Source organism: Amphimedon queenslandica, unplaced genomic scaffold (assembly GCF_000090795.2).
Source record: "Amphimedon queenslandica unplaced genomic scaffold, v1.1 AMPQUscaffold_13409, whole genome shotgun sequence".
Taxonomy (NCBI): domain Eukaryota; kingdom Metazoa; phylum Porifera; class Demospongiae; order Haplosclerida; family Niphatidae; genus Amphimedon; species Amphimedon queenslandica.
The window spans coordinates 97,921-121,736 of NW_003546355.1; the positions used below are offsets into that span (position 1 = coordinate 97,921).

The 23,816-nt window shown below is 36.4% G+C and overlaps 4 protein-coding genes across 4 annotated transcripts; 2 read left to right on the forward strand and 2 right to left on the reverse strand.

Moving 5' to 3' along the window:
- Positions 1-25: 25 nt before the first annotated feature.
- LOC100636703 (glycosaminoglycan xylosylkinase-like) lies at positions 26-2,940 on the reverse strand. Its single transcript, XM_019996483.1, has 7 exons — positions 2,468-2,940; positions 2,203-2,295; positions 2,055-2,161; positions 1,694-1,865; positions 797-991; positions 642-701; positions 26-375 (listed from the first exon to the last, which is right to left on the reverse strand). Exons 1-7 carry the CDS (start codon positions 2,872-2,874, stop codon positions 153-155), a joined length of 1,257 nt encoding a protein of 418 aa, XP_019852042.1. The 5' UTR covers positions 2,875-2,940; the 3' UTR covers positions 26-152.
- A 58-nt stretch (positions 2,941-2,998) lies between these two features.
- LOC100636830 (uncharacterized) lies at positions 2,999-7,519 on the forward strand. Its single transcript, XM_003386614.2, has 6 exons — positions 2,999-3,195; positions 4,170-4,889; positions 4,949-5,032; positions 5,081-5,131; positions 5,278-5,419; positions 5,480-7,519. The coding sequence occupies exons 1-6, from the start codon at positions 3,150-3,152 to the stop codon at positions 7,311-7,313; spliced, it is 2,877 nt and encodes a 958-aa protein (XP_003386662.2). The 5' UTR covers positions 2,999-3,149; the 3' UTR covers positions 7,314-7,519.
- Positions 7,520-7,966: 447 nt separating this feature from the next.
- On the reverse strand, positions 7,967-15,545 carry LOC100636954 (choline transporter-like protein 4). The gene is made up of 21 exons (XM_003386615.3): positions 15,339-15,545; positions 14,413-14,464; positions 13,464-13,537; positions 13,305-13,386; positions 12,980-13,097; positions 12,745-12,888; positions 12,626-12,686; positions 12,322-12,466; positions 11,732-11,815; positions 11,622-11,672; positions 11,513-11,574; positions 10,854-11,075; positions 10,583-10,682; positions 10,391-10,483; positions 10,138-10,255; positions 9,855-9,961; positions 9,552-9,728; positions 9,024-9,299; positions 8,808-8,970; positions 8,421-8,505; positions 7,967-8,323 (listed from the first exon to the last, which is right to left on the reverse strand). Exons 1-21 carry the CDS (start codon positions 15,394-15,396, stop codon positions 8,172-8,174), a joined length of 2,424 nt encoding a protein of 807 aa, XP_003386663.1. The 5' UTR covers positions 15,397-15,545; the 3' UTR covers positions 7,967-8,171.
- Positions 15,546-15,710: 165 nt separating this feature from the next.
- LOC100637082 (serine/threonine-protein phosphatase 1 regulatory subunit 10-like) lies at positions 15,711-23,540 on the forward strand. The gene is made up of 20 exons (XM_019996485.1): positions 15,711-16,434; positions 16,488-16,609; positions 17,206-17,310; positions 17,377-17,470; positions 17,531-17,572; positions 17,624-17,672; positions 17,717-17,782; positions 18,134-18,368; positions 18,741-18,808; positions 18,859-18,894; positions 19,347-19,441; positions 19,522-19,548; positions 19,597-19,816; positions 19,926-20,035; positions 20,091-20,165; positions 20,366-20,415; positions 20,500-20,587; positions 21,549-21,683; positions 21,931-22,138; positions 23,093-23,540. The coding sequence occupies exons 1-20, from the start codon at positions 16,417-16,419 to the stop codon at positions 23,275-23,277; spliced, it is 2,028 nt and encodes a 675-aa protein (XP_019852044.1). The 5' UTR covers positions 15,711-16,416; the 3' UTR covers positions 23,278-23,540.
- Positions 23,541-23,816: the final 276 nt, after the last annotated feature.

Genomic DNA, 23,816 nt, shown 5'->3' on the forward strand with positions numbered 1-23,816 from the left:
GCTTGCAATTTATCTAAAGAATCTCGAACTGCAGATTTATAACTGCCACCATAATATAAATAATTTTACATTTAATTTGTGCAAGTTTTTGCTCCTCATAAAGTGATATATATATAATAAATAAAAAAGTAAAAAATAAAACAATGTTAATTCTAAAACTGTGGCCACTTATCAAAGAGAACGTTAGAGCGACCATATTGCTGAATACACTTCAGTACTTCGCCTATAAACACATCCAGTCTACGGTCAATGGCCAAAAGATGCGCCTGGGTCAATACAGGATATAATGGATCCCTCTTGAGGGATTTATCTAGTAACTGCGAGAGACCCTGGGTCTTCAAATGACGGAGTTTCTCCCAAGTAGAGTTTTTTAATCTGAGAAGAGTAAGTTCATATACCGTGAAATTTTGGAGGGAGTTACATTTGGCGAATCGCTAAATTTTCGTGATTGGCGAATTTTAATTTGGCAAATTTGTGGCCATGTGCCATTGAGCATGCGTATAATGGCTCAAAATTGCAGATCTTTATTTTGGCGAATGGCTATCAAAATGCCAAATTTAACTACCTCCAAAACTTCTTTCTATATGATAGATATCAAGAAAGGAAGAGAGAGGAGGAGGAGGAGTAGATTATAGACATACTTGCAACATTGCTTCAAAGGAGTTAAAATTGACATCTCATCATGATTAGGATTACCAAAACTACATGTACATATAAAATAGACATAAATAATAATAATAATAATTATTATTATTATTGTTATTATTATTAATTTATTATTATTTATAGTATCAACCTTTTCCCATTGTCAATATGCATGAGGCGCCCTTCCTTTAGTCCGTGTAGAGCGTACGTCTCAAAATGGTGCCTGTCTGCATTACCAACTAGGAAATCCAGGACCATGGTATCAAAAACATCAGGAAGAATGTTATAATAATAGCTGTTTGGAGTCAGGAGGCGAGTGCGACAATAATCATCATCTACTTCCCACCTTTAAAAGTAATAATAATAATAATAATAATAATAATAATAATAATAATAGGATTACTAAGTGCTACTTTTGCAAACTGCAATTACTGAAATAATTGTAAGCATTGCTACCGAAATTGTAGAATTTAGTGCTCAGAAAATATTTTCAAAGATAATTAGCTAGCCATTTTCTCATGGATATAAACATGCACTGTAGCTATTACATGTCTGTGTGTAATTAAACAATTTCATGCTTGACAGCTATAGATTTTACAAAAATAGATCAATACATGATTGATGTTTCCTTCCCTCTCCCACTTCTCTCTTCCTCTTTCACTACTAATTCTTAGACTATTGTGTAATCCTGTGTAACCAGTAACATGCATTCATAGAAATATATTCACCGAGTAATGTCTACTAATGATAGATTGATTACATTATATGTGAATAGTATTACAATAGTCTAGCTTTTTGTAGAGTAGTGTATATTGTTTAACATGTTCACCAACAGAATCTTAAATGTCACAAACAAAATTCCATTCCTCCTCTCTCTCTCCCCCCCCCTCTCTCTCTCTCTCTCCCTCCTTCCCTCTCCCCTTCCCTCCCTCTCCCCCTCCTTCCCTCTCCCTCTCCCTCCCTCCCTCCCTCCCTCTCTCTCTCTCTCTCTCCCCCTCTCTCTCTCCCCCTCTTTCCCCTCTCCCCCTCCCTCCCTCTCTCTCCTCACTTTGCTTTCACGTCAGGTATGTATGTTCGCTGGTAAGGATGTCTGTAAGTCTTCATTTGGTACCAATCAGGCAGCCATATTGTGACAGAGCCTTCCATTATGTCACCTTTGCCACACGCCTTCTCTGACGGCTTGCAATAAAGACACTTACCATAGAAACAAGTATTGCCGTCTAAAAAGAAATAAAATACAAGATAGCTCTAATTCTTTTATCATAGCCATGATAAAATACATATAAGTATCCAATATCCATACACAGAAATATGTCAAAACACTCTATACTTTTATCATTAAACTTTTTAAATGACAAAATAATGAACTATCCCCCATGATAGAATCGATAATAAATAATTAAACTTGCCTTCAGTGAGGTAAGTGTCATAAAGTGCTTTACTAGTCACAGGAAGGAGTGCTGTAAGATTAATCTTTCTACCGGCAACAGGTGGAGCCAGCCTATACCCTAAAATACTGTTTAAAAATAAAAAGAATTAACACTTTTTTCTCTCTACCTCTCAAGATGGAAAGAGGCTATTTCTCCATTGTGCCTGTCCTGGCCCTTGCAGGGGTCGTCCGGTCCGTCAACTATAGCATCACGCGAGAACCTACAAAATTTATTGAAAAACACGAGAACCCTTGAGGGGGCATGGGCATTTAAAATTAATAAAATTACACGCATGAGTAAGAAAATTGACGTCAAGACAAAATTATAAAAATATTTTCATTATTAATAATAATTAATTTTAGGTATTAAAGCCCACCCTTATGTACATGTACCTCATTGGTTTGAATACGGTCCTCTGTCCTCCCTCAAGATACATTGAGGCCTTTAGTTGTGTCCCTTTATAGCCCACGTCCAGTTTCGTGACAGGATAAGACGATAAACCATATAATATCAAATCCATTTCAGTCGAATGTAAAACGCCGTTAGGATAAAGGACGTCCTCTCTCACCCAATTGGACCATATCTTCCACGGTCTAGTGTAGTCAATAGGAGGGGGAGGGGTAGTGGGTCCTGGCGTCACGTGATCCTCTGGCTCACTCGCGTGTAGGCTTCGTTGATTTGATTTGACTGTGTTCTGTGTGGGCTCTTCTGGTTCCGTATTGAAGGAGAATGTAAGAGAAAGGAATACGAGACATACTAATACAATTAGAAATAAAACGAGCCTTTGCTTGTATTTCATGACTTTCCTAAAGCAGAAAATAGAATATCAGTTACTCCAAGCATCCATGTGTGTCTTAATTAACTAGACCACACACCCCAAATGAGGGGCGTGGTTTGTATGCGTGGGCGTGTGCTTTGATGCGTCTATTCGCACATACACTGAGCAAGTGAGAGAACCACAGGCCAGGGAGAAGAGAAGTTTGCTCGGTTACTCTCGTCCCTAAGTCTCCTTCAGAGGACGTCTCTCCTTGCACAGCTAACTGTCCTTCCCGGGAGGGTCCTGAAGCGAGGGCCATGGAGATAGCAACCTTCCTGCAACGGGCCTTGTTCATGTTTTCAGGTAATAACAATAACTAACAAGATCTTTAAGTAGACCTGCCCTACAATTCCTCGCATTATCATAGTAAATCATAGTAATAGACTCTTTCCCCTGTTGTTATATACTATAAACTTTAATCCCTGCATGAGTCATTTTTGGAGCTGTCGTGTGAGAATCTTTTCAGATCATTAATTTCTAAACTATATAAAGTGTATAATGTATTTATATAACTGTGTGTGTGGCACACCTAGTCCCCCATTCCCTTATATCAAACATGTATGGACCTGTAACACTGCATGTATCAAGTGAGTGGACATGAGAGCAAAGAATGTACATGCATGTACTTGTATGGTTCATCCAATATGTTGCAGTAGGGCCTATAGCTTTTATCATTACATCTACTACACTATTATAATCTATTGCTACTGGTATTACCTCTTAATCCAAGCTGTATTTTTGAAATTGAAATTAAATACATTATTAATGCTATTGCATCAAGTTTGCCTTTGTTATGTAACAGCAGCTATTCTATGATTCCTTGTCTTGATACTGTGAAGTTCAAAATAATGCCATTGTAGCTATACATATACAGTCAGTGTTGTCTGAGATCTGTTTATAATATCAATTTCAAAATGATTACACAGCCAGAGGCTCTAGCCTTTTTTGATATTTAAAACATCAAAGTCCATCGCCCACACTTATTTTGATGTATTTAATATAAAGGAATCATAAACAACTTGACCACAAGATAATGCAAAAATACATTGATTCCTGTTTGTTAATGTTTCTGACAGTTGTTTCATTGAAGTTTTAATATACATGCATGTATGTATACAGTAGCCTGTCATGTTTTGATGGATGTTTATACACTTGGTCACTCCTACACGGCATAAAATGCTCAGCTAATTTTCCAGCATCTATACAATTACCCCATAAAATATGCCAACTATTTCATATCGACAAAGCTACCAAACAACCTTTCATTTCTTTTATAGTGTTCCATCTCCTCACCTACTCGACAATCAAAGCTAACTGCAATGGAGGTGGCAGCGGCGAAATCTCTGAATCAATTGATTGCAGTTCCACGCTACTCTTATCAACTGATTTCGATGACCCTACTGAGTCACTTATGCTAATGCAGCCATCAAATACAGCACCTTTAGAATCGGAGTCTATGAATATCCCAACTTCTTCATCTTCATTGCTTGCATTAATGGATAGCACATCAGCTCTAGTAACGGAAGTTGCCCCTGGCTCACAAACACTAGAATTTGGCCTCTCTCAATCTTCTTCCTTGTCATATGGCATAGCCATGACTTCCTCATTCCTGTTACAAGAAGCTACCTTTTCTTCTTCCCTACCAGCCCAATCTAGCTCATACTTTTCACCATCTCCTCTTCCTAGTACTACTTTAATGTCTTCTGTTTTGCCATCGAGTTTGTTCCAGTCCCTTTCTCACTCAATCTTGACCACACAACCATTATCTACCTCATTTTTTGAGAGTCAAGCAACTCCAACTCCCACTCCCTCTCTTTCCTCTCCTCCTCTTGTTATGACAAGCTCAGAAAAAGTGTTAGAAACTCTATCGTCATCAACACACGATATGTTTTCATCATCACTATTTGTCACTGCTACAACTAGGCCACCTACTAATACTAGTCTAGTCTCAAGTTTCTCTTCATTATTAACTCAAATATCAATCACTCCTACACCAGGTCAGCCAACCTTACTCCATTCTTGTGTTTTTATATCAACTTTTTGTCACTTTTTATAGCAACAAGTTCAGCTCTAGTATCTTCTCCTCTCACTCCTACTCCATCGATACAGAGTAGCAGCAGTCCTACCCCCTCACAAACAGGTACAGTAATGGATTGTTTGTATTTTTACATAATTATAATTTGTAAAGGGACGAGTCCCACTAATGGTGGCGATACTGGACTACTGAACCAAATATGGGGTAAGTGAATGTGCATTTGACATTAACAATATATTTTTATTATAGCTAAAAATAGTTTAATTTTGATTTGTATATATATATATATATATTTTTTTTTTTAAATTATATTATTATATTAATTGTTACAATATACTGTGTATTTTTAGATTTCTTTCAGGAGAACAGAGATGTAGCCATTATTGTTGTTGTTGGTGGTTGTGTTATTAGCCTCCTCCTATGTATCATAGTCGTCGTGATATGCTGTTGCTGCTGCTGTAGAAGAAAGAAAGACAGATACTCAGTTGATGAGTGAGACAAAGAGAAAGAGAGAGAGATTATTAATAATTATTATTATTATATTTATTTTAGGAGGAGACTATCTAATGGTAATGTAAGAGGAACACGCTTCAGACCATCCATAAGCTCACCGCAACACTTTTACCATCAACACGAGCTGCACCAGCAGCATCAAGCTAGACCAGAACCAATAACTCGTAAAAGAAGTGAGGTCTTTGCTGAAACGGAACTAGGAGAAGTCAGCATTGACGATGCTCTTCATTATCAAGGACACAGTCAAGTGCAGCACAGTCAATTAATAGGAGGTGCCGGAGGAGGAGGAGAAGTTACTCAGCAATCGCTATCAAAACTGACCCCTTTTGATGCTTCTCAGATGATACTTCAAGTTGGCGGAGGTATATCTGTCGATGACGACGACGACGTCTCCCCCGTGACAAAGGAGGCAGAGGAAAGGGACGAAGTAAACGACGGAAGGGAATCCCCTTTCATGCATTTGAGCGATAACTTGTCACAGTCTCGGAATCGAAGATCGAACGAGCACTCGCAGGATGTGGTGGGCGGAGAGAACAGTCAGTACTCGTACCTCGGGCTAGGAGTCATGCATGGGAGTGATGTCATGTTTACCAATTCAATGATGGACGAGAGCCAAGACCCAGTCCTGCATAGGAACCCAATGATTACCGTAGGTATGGGGCAGGGCACGTCTAACGAATCGCGGGAGGAGGCAACGGACAGGGCAAGTCATAGAACCGAGAGTCCGTTGCTGTCGAGTTCGACAGACGAGCTGCTTGATGCCACGCCTACTAAAGTCAGCAAAGGGCGGGGCTCAAGTTATGCATCTCGTGACATTGCACTATTGACTAGTCTAGAGAGAGGGAGGGACGGGGAAAAAACTGAACGATCTCTTTCGGCAAGTGCCGAAGAGGGAAGAACTAAAAAGACTTCGCTCAGTTCTCTCACGTCTCTTCCTAGACCACAGAATCCAAAGGCGACTCCTTCTCCGAGTGCGGAATCAGATCTTCAGGAAACTCCAGAAAAAATAAGAAGTAATACTGTATCGGTACCTGTAGGCTCTTTCAACAGAGCTTCGGCAAATAAATCAGGTGCTTCCAGTCGACTTGGCAAACTTACATCACTTGAGTACATCAGAGCCAGTTTAAGAATGAAACTAAAGCGAATGAAAGTAGCAAAGGACAGTGATGGCAGTCCAGAGAATCCTAAGAAACCTTTGAAGAGTGCTCTGCGTAAGACCGGGAGCGTCAGTAGCTATGATTCTAGTATAGGCGCATCTAACACATACACTAATCACTATGCAAGTGATTTTGACGAATCGCCACATCACATACCAGCATCCGGCCCTGCTACTAGCCCCCGCTACCCCTTCCCCCCTCAGGGAGATTTCATGGGACCACACCCACCTTATGGAATGGATCCAATGTTACCGTACGACCCCATGGGGCCGAGCTATCATCACCCTCCCCCTCACCACCCTCCACCTTTCATGGACGGATACAGCTATCCAATAAGCCCCCACCTAGCCCCAGGGAATTACCCCCCACCAATGCACGGGGGGATGATGTACGGAACAGATCAACTCTCCCCTATACTATCAGTATCACAAATGGACTATCACCCGACAATGCACGTCGGGCTCCTACCTCAATATGGTCACCCGGGGGCCGGAATGAGAGGAGCTGGCTACGATAATTACTTTCCCTCTCAACCTCCTAACTACGACGATGATGACGAAGATGACGATATTCCATATCGGCATAACGATATGAACGCCAATGCCTCACAGAGGAGCGTGAGGTGGAAACTGGATAATGAAGAGATTCCTCCAAGGACTCCAGTAGATCCCGAGCAGCTCACGCCTTCTGATGATGAAGGGCACAATGACAGATAGAGATTGAAAAGTTGAATTGGTACTATTATTATTATTATCATTGTTATTATTTATTTCAATGTCTCTTTCATTGTATGATTATTATTAGCATTATTATTATTGTTGTTGTTGTTGTTGTTATTATCATTTCCAATCAGTTTTAAATTATTTGTTGTATCATTTTATTTCATTTCTCATTGACAGTACGTGTGCAATCGTTTCTGTTTTTAATTATTTAACAATTACTATTTAATTCAGTATCATCAATTAATAATACTAGTACATGTACTGTAGATAGCTACATCCTAATAGATCTTGTATGATATTAATAATTTTACACTTTGTCTGAGGCTGACAAGCAGCAGAGAGTAAGAGGCAGTCAACAAGTTGCATTGAATTGCTGTCTCCAGCTCAAAATGGCCTTACAATTCCTTGCAGCACTTATTTGTACAAATGAAAATATGTTGAAGCCACCATAATATTTCTTTAGGACAACAATCTTTTAAAATTCCAAAAATGTCAACGTTATATCAAACATGCAAGTACGTGTATTATTATGTCAAAGCCAAAAAGATAACCTTGCAACAATAAACTTAAAAATTTCCAAAATGTGCAGTATTTTCTTAACAAATGCCTATCTCTGTCTTTTTAATTGATATTATAAAACTATCACATTTATTTAATGAATTTTTAAAAGAGGAAGATATGTGTACTATACTGAAAACACTGACAACACTATCATTCACATGCACACAGAATTATCTCTCAAATAATTTCTCTCGTTCACTCACTAAAATATTTATTTATTTATTATTATTTGTCTTAGATATTTATGCTTTTTTCTCTCTTGATAGTCTTTAAAATAGCTCTGCTATTTTACTATTTTCCATTTTCAAGGTCTTCCATTTGCAATTGTTCTCCATCAGTTCCTTCTCCTCTTTTGACGCGATTATGGACTCCCATCAACTTCTGGAGCTTCTTGCTCATGAAATAAGGTTTGTCATATCCGTTGTTGCGTTCTTCGTCCTCCACTAGAAAAATAAAAGCAAAAAAAAAAACAAAAATATAAATACAAAAAAAGAATTAGACAGGAATTATTATTAAAAAATTTTATATTAAGATGCTTACATGCACATATGAAGATAGTGTCCACCCCCATATCGTAAACTGCCATGAAACCTGATGCAATCAAATATGAGAGAACCATTACAATCTAAAATGAAAATAAAAATAAAAACAACAACGAATAATAATAATAATAATAATAATAATAATAATAATAATAATAATAATAGGAATCAACCCACTCTTTCTTTAATAATTTATTTTATTCTATTTTTTGTTTTTATTCCTGACTTCAATCACTTTTATTATCCTACTATCCTGGTTTAACCTATTTTTCTGTAACCCACCCTACACTGTATAATAATAGTATTTGTTTTACTATGATAATGATAATAAGATAATAATGATAATAACAATAATAATAATAATAATTGATAATAATCATCTTACAATAAGCGGAATGAGGTAATAATTAAGCTCCCTCTGCCAGATTGCACGTCCATATTCCTCGTATTGACCGAATATCAGATAAGCCAGGAACGTCATAATGGCTACCACACATAGCTTCCCCATGAACAGCAAGAACCCGACAATCCTGTCTTTAATAGCAGTACTACGAGAGAAATAAAAAAATTTAAAACATGTACGAGTAGAAATGACTCTTACGTAATGACGTTCCTTAGTAACAACTTGGCAGCTTTACAGGCAGCAGTGCAGAAGTCGTGTCCATATATGGCTATCTCAATGTAGGCGTGGCGATTGATGTACTTAAATACTTTCTCCAGTAGAAAGAAGCAGCACTGCATGCAGGTCAAGATGGCGTGGGCGATCTTGCTGGCCTCGTGTTTCTTGAGTTTCTTTTGTATGTAGGCTAGTATGAGACGTATCATTTGGACGATCGCTATTATGAGGGCTCCGAATGCTAGTGAACCAGTATGAAAACTACAAGAGAGGGAGAGAGAGATAAAATGACCAGTTTTAAAATGACCTTGACTTTTAAAATGTACATGTACAATTAATGATTATTGTGCTGCTAAAATTTCAATTCCAACTTCAAGATCGTTAGTATTATTATCATCAATTACTATCATAAACATTACGATTATTATTACTATTATCATAAATATTATTATTATTATCATTATTATTATTATTATTAGCATTATCATTAATGCATGAAGTACATGTACTTACAATATAGCCCTTGCAAAGGACGCTCCAGTAGTGAACCAGTTCAAGTCCTTCCTCTTGTCAAAAGCCCAATAATAGGAACCAAAGGATCCAGCAATGGTACACTGACCAAGAGCAATGAAATAATTGCAGACCCACAGCAAACCAAACAACATATACAGCTGCATGTAGAGGAGGATTCTAGAGAGAAAGAAGAAGGGAGAGAGAGACAGAAACAGAGAGAAAGAGAAAGGGAGAGAGAGAGAGAGGAGAGATAAAAACAGAGAAGATAAACACTCCTTTCAGTTCATTTCTAGTATTACTTACTGGTCACTAACGTAAGTGTTAAAGATACAGGAAACAGTATTATTCAAACCACTAGCAACATCCTCTATCATTAGTGTATTATTACTACCAAGAACACCATTGAAATTCTACAAAAGAGAAAAGCATGTACATGTAATAGAGTAGAGAATGTCCGTTAAGAGAGGCTACAGTGTACAATCATATCCATATAACTACCTATCTATAGCTAAATGTACCTCACTTTCTTTATCTATAGCTACCTCTCTTTAGCTACATGCACAGCTCTTTGTTCTTACAGTCTTACCTCTAGGACACACTCTTTTCCAATGCGATAGGTTACATTGGTGATCGACGTTATTGAATCAACGGTTTCATTATTTGATCTCAATATGAACTGGCTCTTGGATGCCGTGTACAGGAAACTATCATTAATAACTGTTAAGGATAATAACTACTGGTTAATTAACTGGTAGTCCATTAACTAGATACTGGACAGATTAATTAACTAGTAGTTAAGTAATAAGTGGTTAATTAATTGGTGGTTATGAATAGGATACAGTGCCACAGCTGCCCAGAACATTGCTGTCAATATTATGAACAGCCAAGTGAAGATAGGGTAGAATATAACACCAGGTATGTAACCAATGGCTCTAAAAATATAAATAATAAATTAATAAGATTAACAATGTAAATCATTCATTATGTGCAAAATATTTTATTTCTATATTTTTTATTTATATATTTCTTACTTGCTGGCCTCTTGGATGATGGCAATTGAGATCCTGATCTGCTTAGAAAAGACAATTAGAATGATGATAAGGATTAGGAGAAGGACTGTACCAACAATACCTGATGAAAAAAAAACAATTAAATTATTTATCCAACACTTATATTGCATCTGTCTCTCTCTGTCTCTCCCTCTCTCTCCTCTCTCTCTGTCTCTGTCTCTCTCTGTCTCTGTCTCCCTCTCCCTCTCTCTCCTCTCTCTCTCTCCCTCTCTCTCTCCTCCCTCCTCCATACCTATAACCAGCCAGGTTTCCTTCTGATAGTCATACCATGGAGCATTAGCGGCAAAGAAGTCCCTTAGTGGGTTAGTGAACTGGCAGCCAGACGCAGCAAAGCTCTCAGTAGAATTGAGGAAGTTGACGACGGTCGACGAGTCAGTAAGACCACTTGTGAGGGAGGGAATGTTGGCATTACCCGCCACAAAGCAATAGTATTGGAAGTAAGCAAAGCCGGATACTACAAGAAATGACTCATAAATAATAATAATAATAAATAATAATAATAATAAATAATAAATAATAATAATAATAATAATAAATAATAATAAATAATAATAATAATAATAATAAATAATAATAATAATAATAAATAATAATAATAATAATAAATAATAATAATAATAATAATAAATAATAATAATAATAAATAATAATAATAATAATAAAATAATAATAAATAATAATAATGATGATGATGATGATGATCAGTTTTAGATCTAGAGGGAGTTTAGGAGACTTTTTTGGTCACACATAATTGGTCTGGGTCTCTTGAAATCTACCATTTTAAAAGATCATATTTATAGCCCTTGGTGTCTTTAAATCTCCCATTTTTAGTTAATTTGGTCTCAAAAAATTATATCTAGTTCTAAAAATTGATGATGATGATGATCTTACTAGTTGCTATGAGGAGGAGGGCCAGTATGATACTCACAATAATGACAATCCCGGCAAAATATCTAGAAATAAAATAATAAAATAAAAGATAAAATAACGATGTCATTACCTCATCAAAATGACATAAAGGTAGCAGAAGAGGACAGTTACTCCAGCAGCACTAAATTAAATAAATAAATAATTAATAATTAAATAGATAAATAAATAATAATATTTTACCCTAATATAGCTGGCCAGACGACTTGTAAGTCCTGTAATACTCCGTAAACAAACACTTGAGCATTAAGAAACAAAGCTTGAGTCCTACAGATTAATATCAAAATTTTACCATGAATTTTTGATAAAGAACAAAAATGTAAAATCTTAGATAAGGGTAAAGACCATAGCTAAAAAATCACCCCCAATTTTTATTACATTTTCTGATACATATTGATGTCCTTATGCTGTGTAAAAAGTTTGAGATGATTCTAACTTAATTTTTTCAAGTTATCGCCATTTTAAGAAATTTTCCAAAATCTGAAAAACACCCTGTACTATAGCCCATGCTTTTTTCCAAAAAAATGGCTAAAAAATGACCCCCAATTTTTATTACATTTTCTGATACATATTAATGCCCTTATGCTGTGTAGAAAGTTTGAGCTAATTCCGACTTAAATTTTTCGAGTTACAGCCATTTTAAGAAATGTGCTAAAACCTGGAAAATACCCTGTATTTGGGTATTTTCCTTGTATTTGGGTATTGCCTTGGGTATTTTCCAAAAAACGGCTCCACAATTTTTATTATATTTTCTGATACATATTGATGCTTACAAGGTCCCATTGAGTACGTCTGATAGTGTTAAATCAAATATAATTGATCTAATTGAAGGGACGTCAGATTCATTGAAATTAGTGACATTAGCCAAATTAATGAAAGAGTCTAGTTCGGTGAATGTGGGAATGCATCTATTAGCAACTGTAAGAGAAAAAAAGAAAGGAATAAATTGAATAATAATAAAAAATTAATAACTTAATTAATTGATAACATAATTAATTGATGATTAATAATTTAAGTAATTAATTAATAACGTAATTATTAAAAACTTAATTAATTAATAAGTCATTATTAACTCACGTTCTTCACTAATAATATAATACGGGGCACATTTCTCATCGATAATCAACTGAACTAGATTCTAATTTAAAAGGGTGTGGTCAGTTATTAAATGGGCGTGGCTAATTATTAATACTTACTGAGGCGGCCTCTGCAGCAGCTGGTGTATCAAGGAGCGAGACGTTATTGAAAACGTTGAATTGAGTCGTGTCAACTCCATCAACACAAACAGGATTGGCTCTAATACCGGCTTCGTTCTCAGTAGGACAAGCATCTACACAAACCTACAAAAATAATAACAAAAAATACTTAATAATAATAATAATGATGATTGATGATGCAGTTGTTTTTGTTTGTGTTTTTGTTGTTGTTTACTTGTTGCGTGTTACATGAGAAGAAGTCGCTAGCTTCAACATCTCCAGTAACAAGGTCACTGAAGCCAACAACTCGAATGCACCTTGTCCAGTCAAAGAAGAGTAAGTATGGCTTGTTCCTTTTCAAATGATAAACACAGTAAGTACATGTGTATTATGATAAATGTAAAGATAATTCTCTCTCTCTGTCTCTCTATCTCTGTCTCTCTCCCTCCCTCTCTCTCTGTCTCTCTCTGTCTCTCCCTCTCTCTCTCTCTGTCTCTGTTTCTCTCTCTCCCTCTCTCTCCCTCTCTCTCTCTCTCCCTCTCTCTCTCTCTCTCTCTTACTCTACTCCTTTGTCCAGGCCACACAGCCTTCCTTTTGAATCCACTGGATGAAGTAGACGGGATGGATGGCCAACAACAAAAGCTATTGAAACAAAAGAAAGACAAAATTGAAAAGTTTTAATGCAGCTGCTACAACATGTATATAGTAGATGTACTCACAGTATATTCCAATGCCGAACATCCCAAGGATGAAAGCAAGAAATAAAATGAGACAGATTATGTCTGTTGGACATCTAAAGAGAGAGAGGGGGAGAGAGAGAGAGAGAGAGAGAGAGAGAGGGGGGGAGAGAGAGAGAGAGGGGGGGAGAGAGAGAGAGAGAGAGAGAGGGGGAGAGAGAGAGAGAGAGAGAGAGGGAGAGAGCAAAAGAGGGAAAGAGAGGAAGGTAATAAAATAAAGGAATGCTCACGCAAGGAAACTAAATACTGCTAATTAATAAAATATGTAAAATTATGTACCATAACACCAAACAGTTTCACATTGGGCACTCTTCAGAACGCCATTAAAGGTATAATCAAATTAAAACAATTTATTTAACATTTCCGCTAGTTTCGCGACCAACAGAAACATCTCCACACCCAAAAATTGTCTCAAAACATGCAAACAAATGAAGACATACAGAGACAGTGCATTGTCAGACAGTATTGCATTACTGCAAGATTACAGTTAATGTGATTAATGGCACCGTGTACGTGTGTATATATACTTCTACCATGCCACCTTGCGATTGACCAATCAGATTGCAGTATTGGAGGTCAATTATTTTTCATATTAACCTAGCTTGTAAAAATATAAACCTATCTCGTTAAATAATTAATTGATTGGCAGTTTGGTACTCTACGCTTATGCTCTTATTAGTCCATTTGTCAAGTTTGGTTGATTCTTTACTGGCCTAGCCTGTTAGATATGTTGTATGTATGTCAACTGTGGTCTTATTATCAGCAGCTGGTAGTTGTTTTTCAAGTGTCATGGTAGAAGTTGGTTATACACATTTTATGAAGCTGTATATATACATGTACATGTATATGTAAATCATTGTAATTGTGAATATATTCTTATATAATATTTCACTATACAAATGTCTGATATTGAAATCTCTATTGAAAATACCTTCTCTTCCCTTTGATGGGGCCATCAAAGTCTGCACCATAGTCTGGGGCCTCTGGGTATGAGAGAATTACAGAGAGAGGGAGAGGGAGGGAGGGAGAGAGGGAGAGAGAGAGAGAGAGAGAGAGAGAGAGAGAGAAGAAAGAGTGATGAGTAACGTTTAGACAAAAGACAATAGACATAAAATCATAACTATGACGGAGAGATGAGACATTAATGAAGTAGGAAAGATTAAATCATAAATTATAACACAATACAATTAGACACAAATACATCATGCCCGCTGAAGTCACCCTCCATTACTTACAAACATAAATTCCAATAATTGTCATAATAATTATTACTGAATGAACACTATAGACTTTAACATGTCTGCAGGTGAAATCAGAGCTAGATCCAGACAATGATGTCATCGTGACATCATCATACTCTCTCTCTCTTCAATAACAAATGAATATTATCATAAAAACGTAATGTAATATGGAGAAGGCGAGAGAGAGAGAGAGGGATAGGAAAAACAACAGACAAGGGAAGTGTTAAAATAGGAGAAGTGTCAAAATAGCATTTATTACCTAATTTAAAACTATTTGTGTGCGTTAACATATCGCATTTTTGCCACCTGCAAAAATCTAACACTAGACGACTGAAACAATGAGAATTCATACATGAACAACTTGTACAATAACTAGACACACAAAACCATTGTTTAATGTAAGTATTATACTACTTGAGATACAAGGAATTATGATAATATACTGTATCCATGTTTCCCCTTGAGACATAAACCAATTTACACTCTAGCAATTACGTTTCTAATTGAGGCTGTACAAAAATAAACAAATCCTCCTTCTTTCTCTCTCTATCTTTTGCAAGGAAACTTTGATGACTCAAACGTTACAATCCGAGTTAGCAAAAAATGTTGTTGTTACCTTTGTCACTGCCTTTGTCACCAGAGCAGTAGCAGCAGCAGCCGAAGATGGAAAGCATGATGGAGGAGGAGTATAAATCAGAGGAGGATTATTGAAAGGAATATCTGGATCAGAGGGAGGATGGGGAAAGGAAAGGATTCTAGTAGTATCACTTTGCCTTCCTTTATAAATGCTGATCACTGTGATCAGGTGAGTTAAAAATACATTATCATAATTGCATATTTTTTTCATAATGAGTTTTAATAACTACAATAACCAGTTTTGACTTCTGCGCATGAGCAGTAGAGTTATTGATAAAATAGTTAACTAACCACCCGGTAGATGGCGGGTAGAGCTTCTGCGCATGTGCAGCTGAGTTATTATAAATAGTTAACTAACCAGTTAGTGTTTCGCAGACTTGGTTTCTGCGCATGCGCAGAAGTAGTGTTGACAGGAGAAAGAAAGCAAGGACTCCATTTTCTTCTTTGTATCCAAGAAAGTATACAAATAGGGGCCCAGGGAGTGAAGAGAACCGTCTACTTCTATACTATAAAGAGAGACAGAGAAAGAAGCAAGCTGAACTGAGTTAATTGGCTGTCTCTGCTCCCTGGAACAGGAGATAAAGACTATTTTTAGAGTGTGTGTCTATATGTGTGTGTATTGTATGTGTGTGTGTCATTAATATGTTAAGTGTCTGGCTCTCTGTCATGATTATACCTATACAACGAGAATTCTATAAACAAGAAGGTGACAACAACAGGAAGACGAGGAAAAGGGATAGAGATGGTTTATATAAAGGAGAACAGAAATGAGTTCCCTCTCTCTATCCCCCGTCTCCTCCGCTACTGGTTGACAGAAACTTCATACTATGGAGAGCCTACCTACGTACTACATGATAAAGCATGCTTCGTTTGAAGAAGAGCTAAACCTACAAGCCTGTATATATATTTAAAATAGTATTTTCGTGTCGAGAGCTTGTACTGAATACAAAACATTATATATGTATATGCGTTCTTTGTGCCAACATGTATTATATTATGTTTTATTTCATTCTTCTATGTATAGGTTCTGAAAGCTTAATAAAATAATAGCACATAAAATGGCTGCTGAAAGCAATGTAAGATCTTGCTACTTTTTAAATTAATTTTATTTCCAATCAATTATTTGTAGTATGGTGGCTCTGCTATCCAAACAATAGATCCAAGGGCTCGCTACACACTGGACAAACTGGACAGTCTTGTTGGCTCATCCGGTAGCTTACGCTCGGCCCAGGAAGTACCAAAACTAATCAGGTGAGCCCACTTAACAGTAGTACCATGTATAACGAATCCTGATTCACACTGTAATGCGTCAAAGTGCCTCTAAACATACGTCACTGGCCTTGTGTTGCTCCTCATGTTTACTGACAGTTAATTCCAGCTGGATATATTGGCCTTAAGAGGGTCGCGCTACATTTTTTGCTCATCTCTAATTTTCTCTTTGACTCGTTCCACGTGTTGGTTAATTACTTGATGCAACAAAAGTCTCCATTTTAATTTATACTTGAAGCTATCATGTGCTTGTTGGAGAAAGGAGAAACTTTGTTCATGCATATGGTTCGCATAGCAGCTGTTTTTTTGTTATCGGATTTTTGTAATTTGTACACGTTTGAGCCAAATTAAGTTTTCATTGGACAGCATAGCGGTTTGGCAGACCAAAAACTAGCTTTTAAAAGTCATTAATTATTGCTGTACGAATTAAATTAACTGTTAACATAGTTAAAGTTTATAGTTTAAATTTGTACAAAATCGAATCATAATGATTATTATATTGACAATAATATGATTATTTTTAATGCTTAATTATGTTTACATTTTTGACTATTATTTTTATTTATTTTTATTTATAGTTTGATGAAGGAGACCACAGAGTCCCGTCATCCATTGCTACTAATCAACAGATGTCTCATACTTAATGTACTCCAGGCTACGAAGGCACAGTCAACCTTATCAAAGTGTGTAATAATGAATAATTAATATTAATTATTATTAATTGATTGATTAATTAATTTTCTAATTAGGTTCATGGAAGGTGGTGGGTGGAGCTTGTTGAATGTCTGGCTCTCTGACGGAAAGAAATCTCAAAATGTCGCCTTTTTATTAGAAATTTTGCAAGTGAGTAGCAGCTGTTACTGCCTCCTTCACTATCTCCTTTTCTCTTCTTTCTCTCTGCAGGTGTTGCAGAAATTGCCAGTCAGCATCGTAGCTCTAAAACAGGTCTGTATTTTTTGGGCGGGGCTGGTTTTAATTAAATTTTTTTTCGCGTAGGGTAACTTGGGGAAACTTGTAAAGCAGTTGTCAAAGCATGAATCACCAGGTAAATGTAGCTTTTGAAATCTTAATTGATTTTATGCAATATAGAAGTGAAGTCTTTGGCTAACGATATTCTGTCAAAATGGATGGCAGTTTTCAGAGAAGGGCAGGCAGGTAAAGATACTAATTAAAAAAAATATGTGGCATGTTATGTGTGTATAGTACAATTAATAGTATTAAATTGAATCTACATTCTACGTTACTAAAATCCTGAATTCCTAACCAATTCTTGTAATAATAACAATAATAATAATAGTAACAAGAGTAAATAATACCTGTAAGTATTATTTACTCTTGATAGTAATAATAATGATAATAATAATAATAATGATGATGATAATAATAATTATAATAATAATAATAATTATTATTATTATTATTATTATTATAATAGTGCATCTACATGTACATGTACATGATTATTATTATAATTATACTTGTGTTCCGAACTTCCAATTTATGTAGCTCGAGGTAAAGCCACGCCCACAGGAAGTAAACTAGAGGGAGGTCCCTCTACTGGTCCTACCTCAAGTGCTCAATTGGACGAATCAACTCGAGTAAAAGAGAAAGAGAGAGAGGAAAGGAAAGCTGCCAAGAAGCTAAAGAAAGAGCTACAGAATGCGGAGGCCCAAGGGGCAGTGCCCCTGGGCCCTCTTGTAGCATTAGGCAAACCAAGAGACAAACTAAAAAAGAGACCAAGGTGTGACATTAATTGGAATAATGATAATGATGAGTCATTGTTATACAATTCTGTGAACTCTCTCTCTTTCCTCCTTTCTCTTTACTGTCACTCCCTCCTCTCATTGTCTCATGTTGTATGTATTTAAAAGTGTCAACTTTTTATTAATCAATGAAGTGACTGGATTATGAATGCATATAAGTACATTGTACAATTGAAAGGCTATTCTTAATGAACACTATTTCTACATAACTATTATAATTATAAAATGGAGGGACAATCCTCCCAAAGCACACATACATGTACATGTACATGTATGTGTGCAAGTGCATATGCCATTGTTGTGTATATCATGTGACACATGTTAATTGAAATCATTATTTTTTTTTTCAGGGATTTGTCTATTACCAAGTCTGTGCCTGAAAAGAAGCCGAAGATGTCTCCTTCTCTATCGAATGCAGGTATGTCATTGATCATGTTCTTCACTCCTACATGTAACTTCTTTTTACAGGCGATGAGGAAGAGAAGGCTCAAAAGACAGAAAAAGGTTCATTGAAATAATTTGTATTTTTAGTTATCACATTTTCTGATACATATTGATGTCCTTATGCTGTGTAGAAAGTTTGAGCTGACTCTGACTTAAATTTTTCAAGTTACGGCCATTTTAAGAAATAGGCCAAAATCTGAAAAATACCCAAGGCTATAGCCCATGGTTTTTTCCAAAAAATGGCCAAAAAATGGCCCCCAATTTTTATTACATTTTCTGATACATATTGATGTCCTTATGCTGTGTAGAAAGTTTGAGCTGATCCCGACATAAATTTTTCAAGTTATGGCCATTTTAAGAAATAGGCCAAAATCTGAAAAATACCCAAGGCTATAGCCTATGCTTTTTTCCAAAAAGTGGCCCAAAAATGACCCCCAATTTTTATTACATTTTCTGATACATATTGACGTACTTATGCTGAAAGAACTCTTTATTATTAATTGTTGTTTTAGGCTTAATGGAAAGTAATATCTTTATGGACACACTGAGCAGCCAAGCAGCTGCCAAATGGCAAGAAAAGAGAATCAAAAAACTCAACAAATCAGGAGTAAGTAAACATACTCATGTACACAATCTATGTGTACATGTATGTCACATTTCAATTTATTTTTTTTACTTTTTTTTTAGCCGAAGCCATCACCAACGCAGACGAAGGTTCGTCAATTTAATTTCTAACAATCATTCACTCCCTCCTTCCTTTAGGCTCCTAGCGATATCGAGACCCCGCCCACCTCAGCAGACCCACTACACCCACTCACTAACGGACTGGATGCTACTAACGGGGACGAAGGTGAGAACGAGGTTGATAAAATGGAGACCAGTGACTCGGAATCCAAGAAACCAAAAAAGAAGAAAGTCTCGTGGGCAGATGACAAGAACCTGGTATCGATACACTATTTTGAAATGGACGAATCTGAGAGAAGTAAGAATTTGATGTTTTATACATAAAGTACGTACGTGTAAGTACGTGTATGTACATACACGTACTTATAGGCCAAATACATGTACTTTATATATCTTTCCATTTTTAGCAAATGTTTCTTTCGGTAAAAGTTTTCTCGACGCTGCTCAACGTGAGAAGCTAATGGAGAAAGAAGCTCTATCTTCCATTGCTTATAATCAACTGGTTGAAGTGATGCAGGTAAGCACAGCGTTATTAATAAGCTCCTCGCATCAACCACACCTACTTATTGCAGTGGTACAGACCATTCCTTATTGATTGCATTGAATTAGCTCAGAGAGGAAAGGACAGCAATGAGAAACTAGTACAAGTAAGAGAGATACTATTGCAATGTACAGTCTATATGTACATGTATGTTGGTGAATATTTATTTATTTATTTATTAAGAATAAGAATAATAACAATATTAATAATGACAACAATAATAATAATGATAATAAGAATAATAACAACAATGAAAAACAATAATTATATATAACAACTCTTGTTTGTTTATTTGTTTAATTTTAGGCTCAGAGAGAGGAAACAGTCCTTGCTCAACTGTTTCTGAGTAAATCCTCGTAAGTAAATACATGTACAGTACGAAACATGATCTCATTATTGGCCCCACCCCTGACCACACCTTCCTCCCCCTCTCCCTCTAGCGTGCTACCAACTCCAACAGAGCCAGACCCTGTTCCCGAGAATGATGAAGGAATGGAAGAAAAAGTTAGAGCGATACCATTACTAGAAGTAAGCAGACTCTACAATTTAATTTATTGAAGATTATTAATTATTATTAAAAAGAATCCCCACATTGTACGCATACATGTATGGGCTTAGATTTTTGTAAACAGCTGGCGTTATGAAAATTAAATAAAATTGAAATGTTCCCCTGAATATTTGTGCATGCCATTTTGATCATTTGAATAAGGATATCATTGACAACACGAATGTACATTACGTGTTTATGTTCATGTACATGTACATGCATGCTTACTGCTGGTAATCCTATACGCTACATTAAAGATATTTCTCGTAAGATGATAATGAAAATAATCGTCTAAGACTCTAAGAAGTTAGACTATATCCGTCCCTTATCCCCCGTTAGCCACACAGACTGGGTCAGTCACAGTTACTAATGTGACGGGAATTGATTTAAGTAGAGGAAGAGTGAGGGAAAGGAGAGAGAGGGGGAGGCCTAGCTGAGCAAGAGTAGGATTACATGTATTTACTCTGTTCCTAGTCTTGGGTGGCCATACTTGTCCGGGTTGTCCTGGTAACTTTGATTTCATAAATGACAAACACAATTTTTGTCTTGTTTTTGAGTTCTAACATTGCGCATTTTGGCTTGTGTTACCTTACACCGTTTGGAGCAACAACACAGCTGCTTCCTCCCTCTTTCTTTTCTCTCTCTCTCTCTGTCTCCCTCTCTCTGTCTCCCTCTCTTTCTCTCCGTCTCCCTCTCTCTCTCTCTCACTCCCTCCCTCTCTCACTCCCTCTCCCCCCTCTCTCACTCCCTCTCCCCCCTCTCTCTCTCCCTCTCCCTCCCTCTCTCTTTAATTTGACCACAATAAACAAAATGATTTGTTCCTCTTTCTCCCCCTTTCCCTCCCTCAAACTTGAAAATTAATTAAAATGATTACACTTTGACCACAACAAGAGAGAGAAGTGAATCCCTAATTAATGATTCTTCTGTTTTTATTTATACTAGCCTGGTGCTCCAGCTGCTCCCTCCCTCCCTCCCTTTTCCGGTCCCCCGTACGGGCCAGTAGGAGATCAACGTCTATTCAACGATCATCAATCATATAATCAAGAACCTCAGAATCACTCCCCTCACTATTATCAAGTATGATTGATTATATCTTTATTTTTGTGGTTGGAATTAATTTTGTATAATTGAATTTTAAATGATACTTTGTTTACGTGTACGTGTGTTCTTCTCCAGCTGCTGTATGGTAGTTGGGTGGGTAGATCGGAATCTGGCCTTTGTGATGTAAATAAGAACTATGAAAATTGATTTTCTTTTGTTCTCTACTCACCCAACTAACTTAATTTAAATATCGTTAATTACTAATCACGTTTTTCTCATGTAGGGCGGTTCACCTGGTGCTTTTCCCCCGGGGGATCCTAATTTTAGAGGACCTCCGGACCCCATGGGACAGAATTACCCTGCCCCTCATTATGGGTACCCCCCTCACCCTTCATCTATGGACTATCAGTATTATCCAGACACTAATGGAGGAGGCGGAGCCCATCACTCAACAAGAGGGCGGGGTAGAGGAAGAAATCGATTCTCAAAAGGTTGAGGAATAAAAAGAATTTTTTTCTACATTAAAATTAAATTATAACATATATTTTCAATTAAAAGCTAAAATCCTGGAGGCTAGGCAGTACTTTTTACAAACTTTTAAAGTTGCTCAAAATCGGACTAACTTTGACCAAACTTTGCCAAAAATAAAAAGGAGAGAATTTTCCATTTTTATAATGTTTTCTGATACATATACACATACTTATGTTGCTAGAAAGTTTGAGCTGGTTCTGATCAAAATTGAATTTTTTTTACGAATTTTAAAAGTTGCTCTAATATGCTCCTCGTATATTATTTTTGTAGCTAAGCATTAAATTTTTTGTTAATTACCGTATAGCGGGTAAATTTGGAGGGGCTAAATTTTGGCGAATTGCTAATTTTTGGTGATTGGCTGGTTTTAATTTGGTGAATTCGTGGTCACGTGGCATTGAGCATGCATATACAATATAATGGCTCAAAATGGTAGGTTTTAATTTGGCGAATGGCTATCAAAACGCCAAATTCACCAAATTTAATCCCCTCCAAGATTACCCACTATACAGTATACTCATAGAGAGCTTCTTGGTACGTGACATTGCTATGTCGTTTTGGCATTCATGGTATTCATTAGAGATTCTCTTTCTGGTCAATAGCACCTGCATCAGACTGGAATGGCATCCCTTTTGATACTTTAGAAATTAGTTTATTAATTCATGTTGTATCATATTTTGTGACAGGAGTTCTTGCAATTTTTGAATTCATTTGATATCTTTCAACATCTGCCCCGGCATCATTGTATACATTTTATTATTGGACCAATATCAACAGAGGATTTGATATGGGCATGTATTTAATATACATGTGCTTTATTCGCTTTATTGCAGCTGCAAACTAGATGTCGTGATTTGTCAACTTTAAATATGGAATGTCTTTATATCCATCCCTCTTTCTCTCTCTCTCTCTTATAGGTAACATATGTAAACACTTCATATCCCACGGCTGTCGTCTTGGCAGCAACTGTCGGTTCCTACACATAGGCCCAGAAGAGCTCAAAAACTCTCCAGAGACTGATGGCGAGGCTCGTTTGACTGGAGACTTAGGGAAAGAAAGAGAGAGGGAAGAGAGAGTCGTCAGTCCGGATCAAAGAACTTGATTTAGTTCTTTTTTTTCTTTTTTGTGTATTTTTGTATCATGATGAATGAAAGCCATTTTATTTATTTGATAAAATTGACTTATAATCTTTCTTCCAGCTGTCATTTTCCCTCCCTCACTCATCAATTTAACCATCAACACTTCGTCCATCTTTAATAATAATGATGATAATAATAATAATAATGTCATATTGTTGATCAGTACACGTACGTACTATTGCTATTATCTTTAATGATTGTTGTTTATAACGTTTATAATAAATAATTTGTGCGGAATTTAATCAGCTCAATCGTAGTCCAATAAGATGATAAGGGATGCTCATTAAAGCGTATCATTTGACATCAAAAATGTTGAAATGAACCACAAGCACATCCTCAATATCTCAATGTGTACACACAAGTTTACTATGCCTACTACTAATTAAAGGCAATTAGTCTTCAGACCTCAACATAGCAATTAAGACCATACACTGTAGTACTATCACTTTTATAGATTTTTTGATTATTTGCATTTCAGCGCATACGCATGGAGTTGAACTCT

Excerpts from the sequence above, each read along its gene's own strand:
- LOC100636703 (XM_019996483.1), bottom strand. The coding sequence starts at position 2,874 with ATGAAATACAAGCAAAGGCTCGTTTTATTTCTAATTGTATTAGTATGT. Across the intron at positions 2,296-2,467 it reads ACCGTATTCAAACCAATGAG|GTTCTCGCGTGATGCTATAG; the intron begins GTACATGTACAT and ends TAAATTTTGTAG. Across the intron at positions 1,866-2,054 it reads TGACACTTACCTCACTGAAG|ACGGCAATACTTGTTTCTAT; the intron begins GCAAGTTTAATT and ends ATTTCTTTTTAG.
- LOC100636830 (XM_003386614.2), top strand. The coding sequence starts at position 3,150 with ATGGAGATAGCAACCTTCCTGCAACGGGCCTTGTTCATGTTTTCAG. Across the intron at positions 5,132-5,277 it reads ACTACTGAACCAAATATGGG|ATTTCTTTCAGGAGAACAGA; the intron begins GTAAGTGAATGT and ends GTGTATTTTTAG. Across the intron at positions 5,420-5,479 it reads GACAGATACTCAGTTGATGA|GAGGAGACTATCTAATGGTA; the intron begins GTGAGACAAAGA and ends TATTTATTTTAG.
- LOC100636954 (XM_003386615.3), bottom strand. The coding sequence starts at position 15,396 with ATGCTTTCCATCTTCGGCTGCTGCTGCTACTGCTCTGGTGACAAAGGC. Across the intron at positions 13,387-13,463 it reads GTTCGGCATTGGAATATACT|CTTTTGTTGTTGGCCATCCA; the intron begins GTGAGTACATCT and ends TTGTTTCAATAG. Across the intron at positions 8,971-9,023 it reads TTACTAAGGAACGTCATTAC|TACTGCTATTAAAGACAGGA; the intron begins GTAAGAGTCATT and ends TTTCTCTCGTAG.
- LOC100637082 (XM_019996485.1), top strand. Across the intron at positions 17,783-18,133 it reads TTTCAGAGAAGGGCAGGCAG|CTCGAGGTAAAGCCACGCCC; the intron begins GTAAAGATACTA and ends CAATTTATGTAG. Across the intron at positions 20,036-20,090 it reads AACTGGTTGAAGTGATGCAG|TGGTACAGACCATTCCTTAT; the intron begins GTAAGCACAGCG and ends TACTTATTGCAG.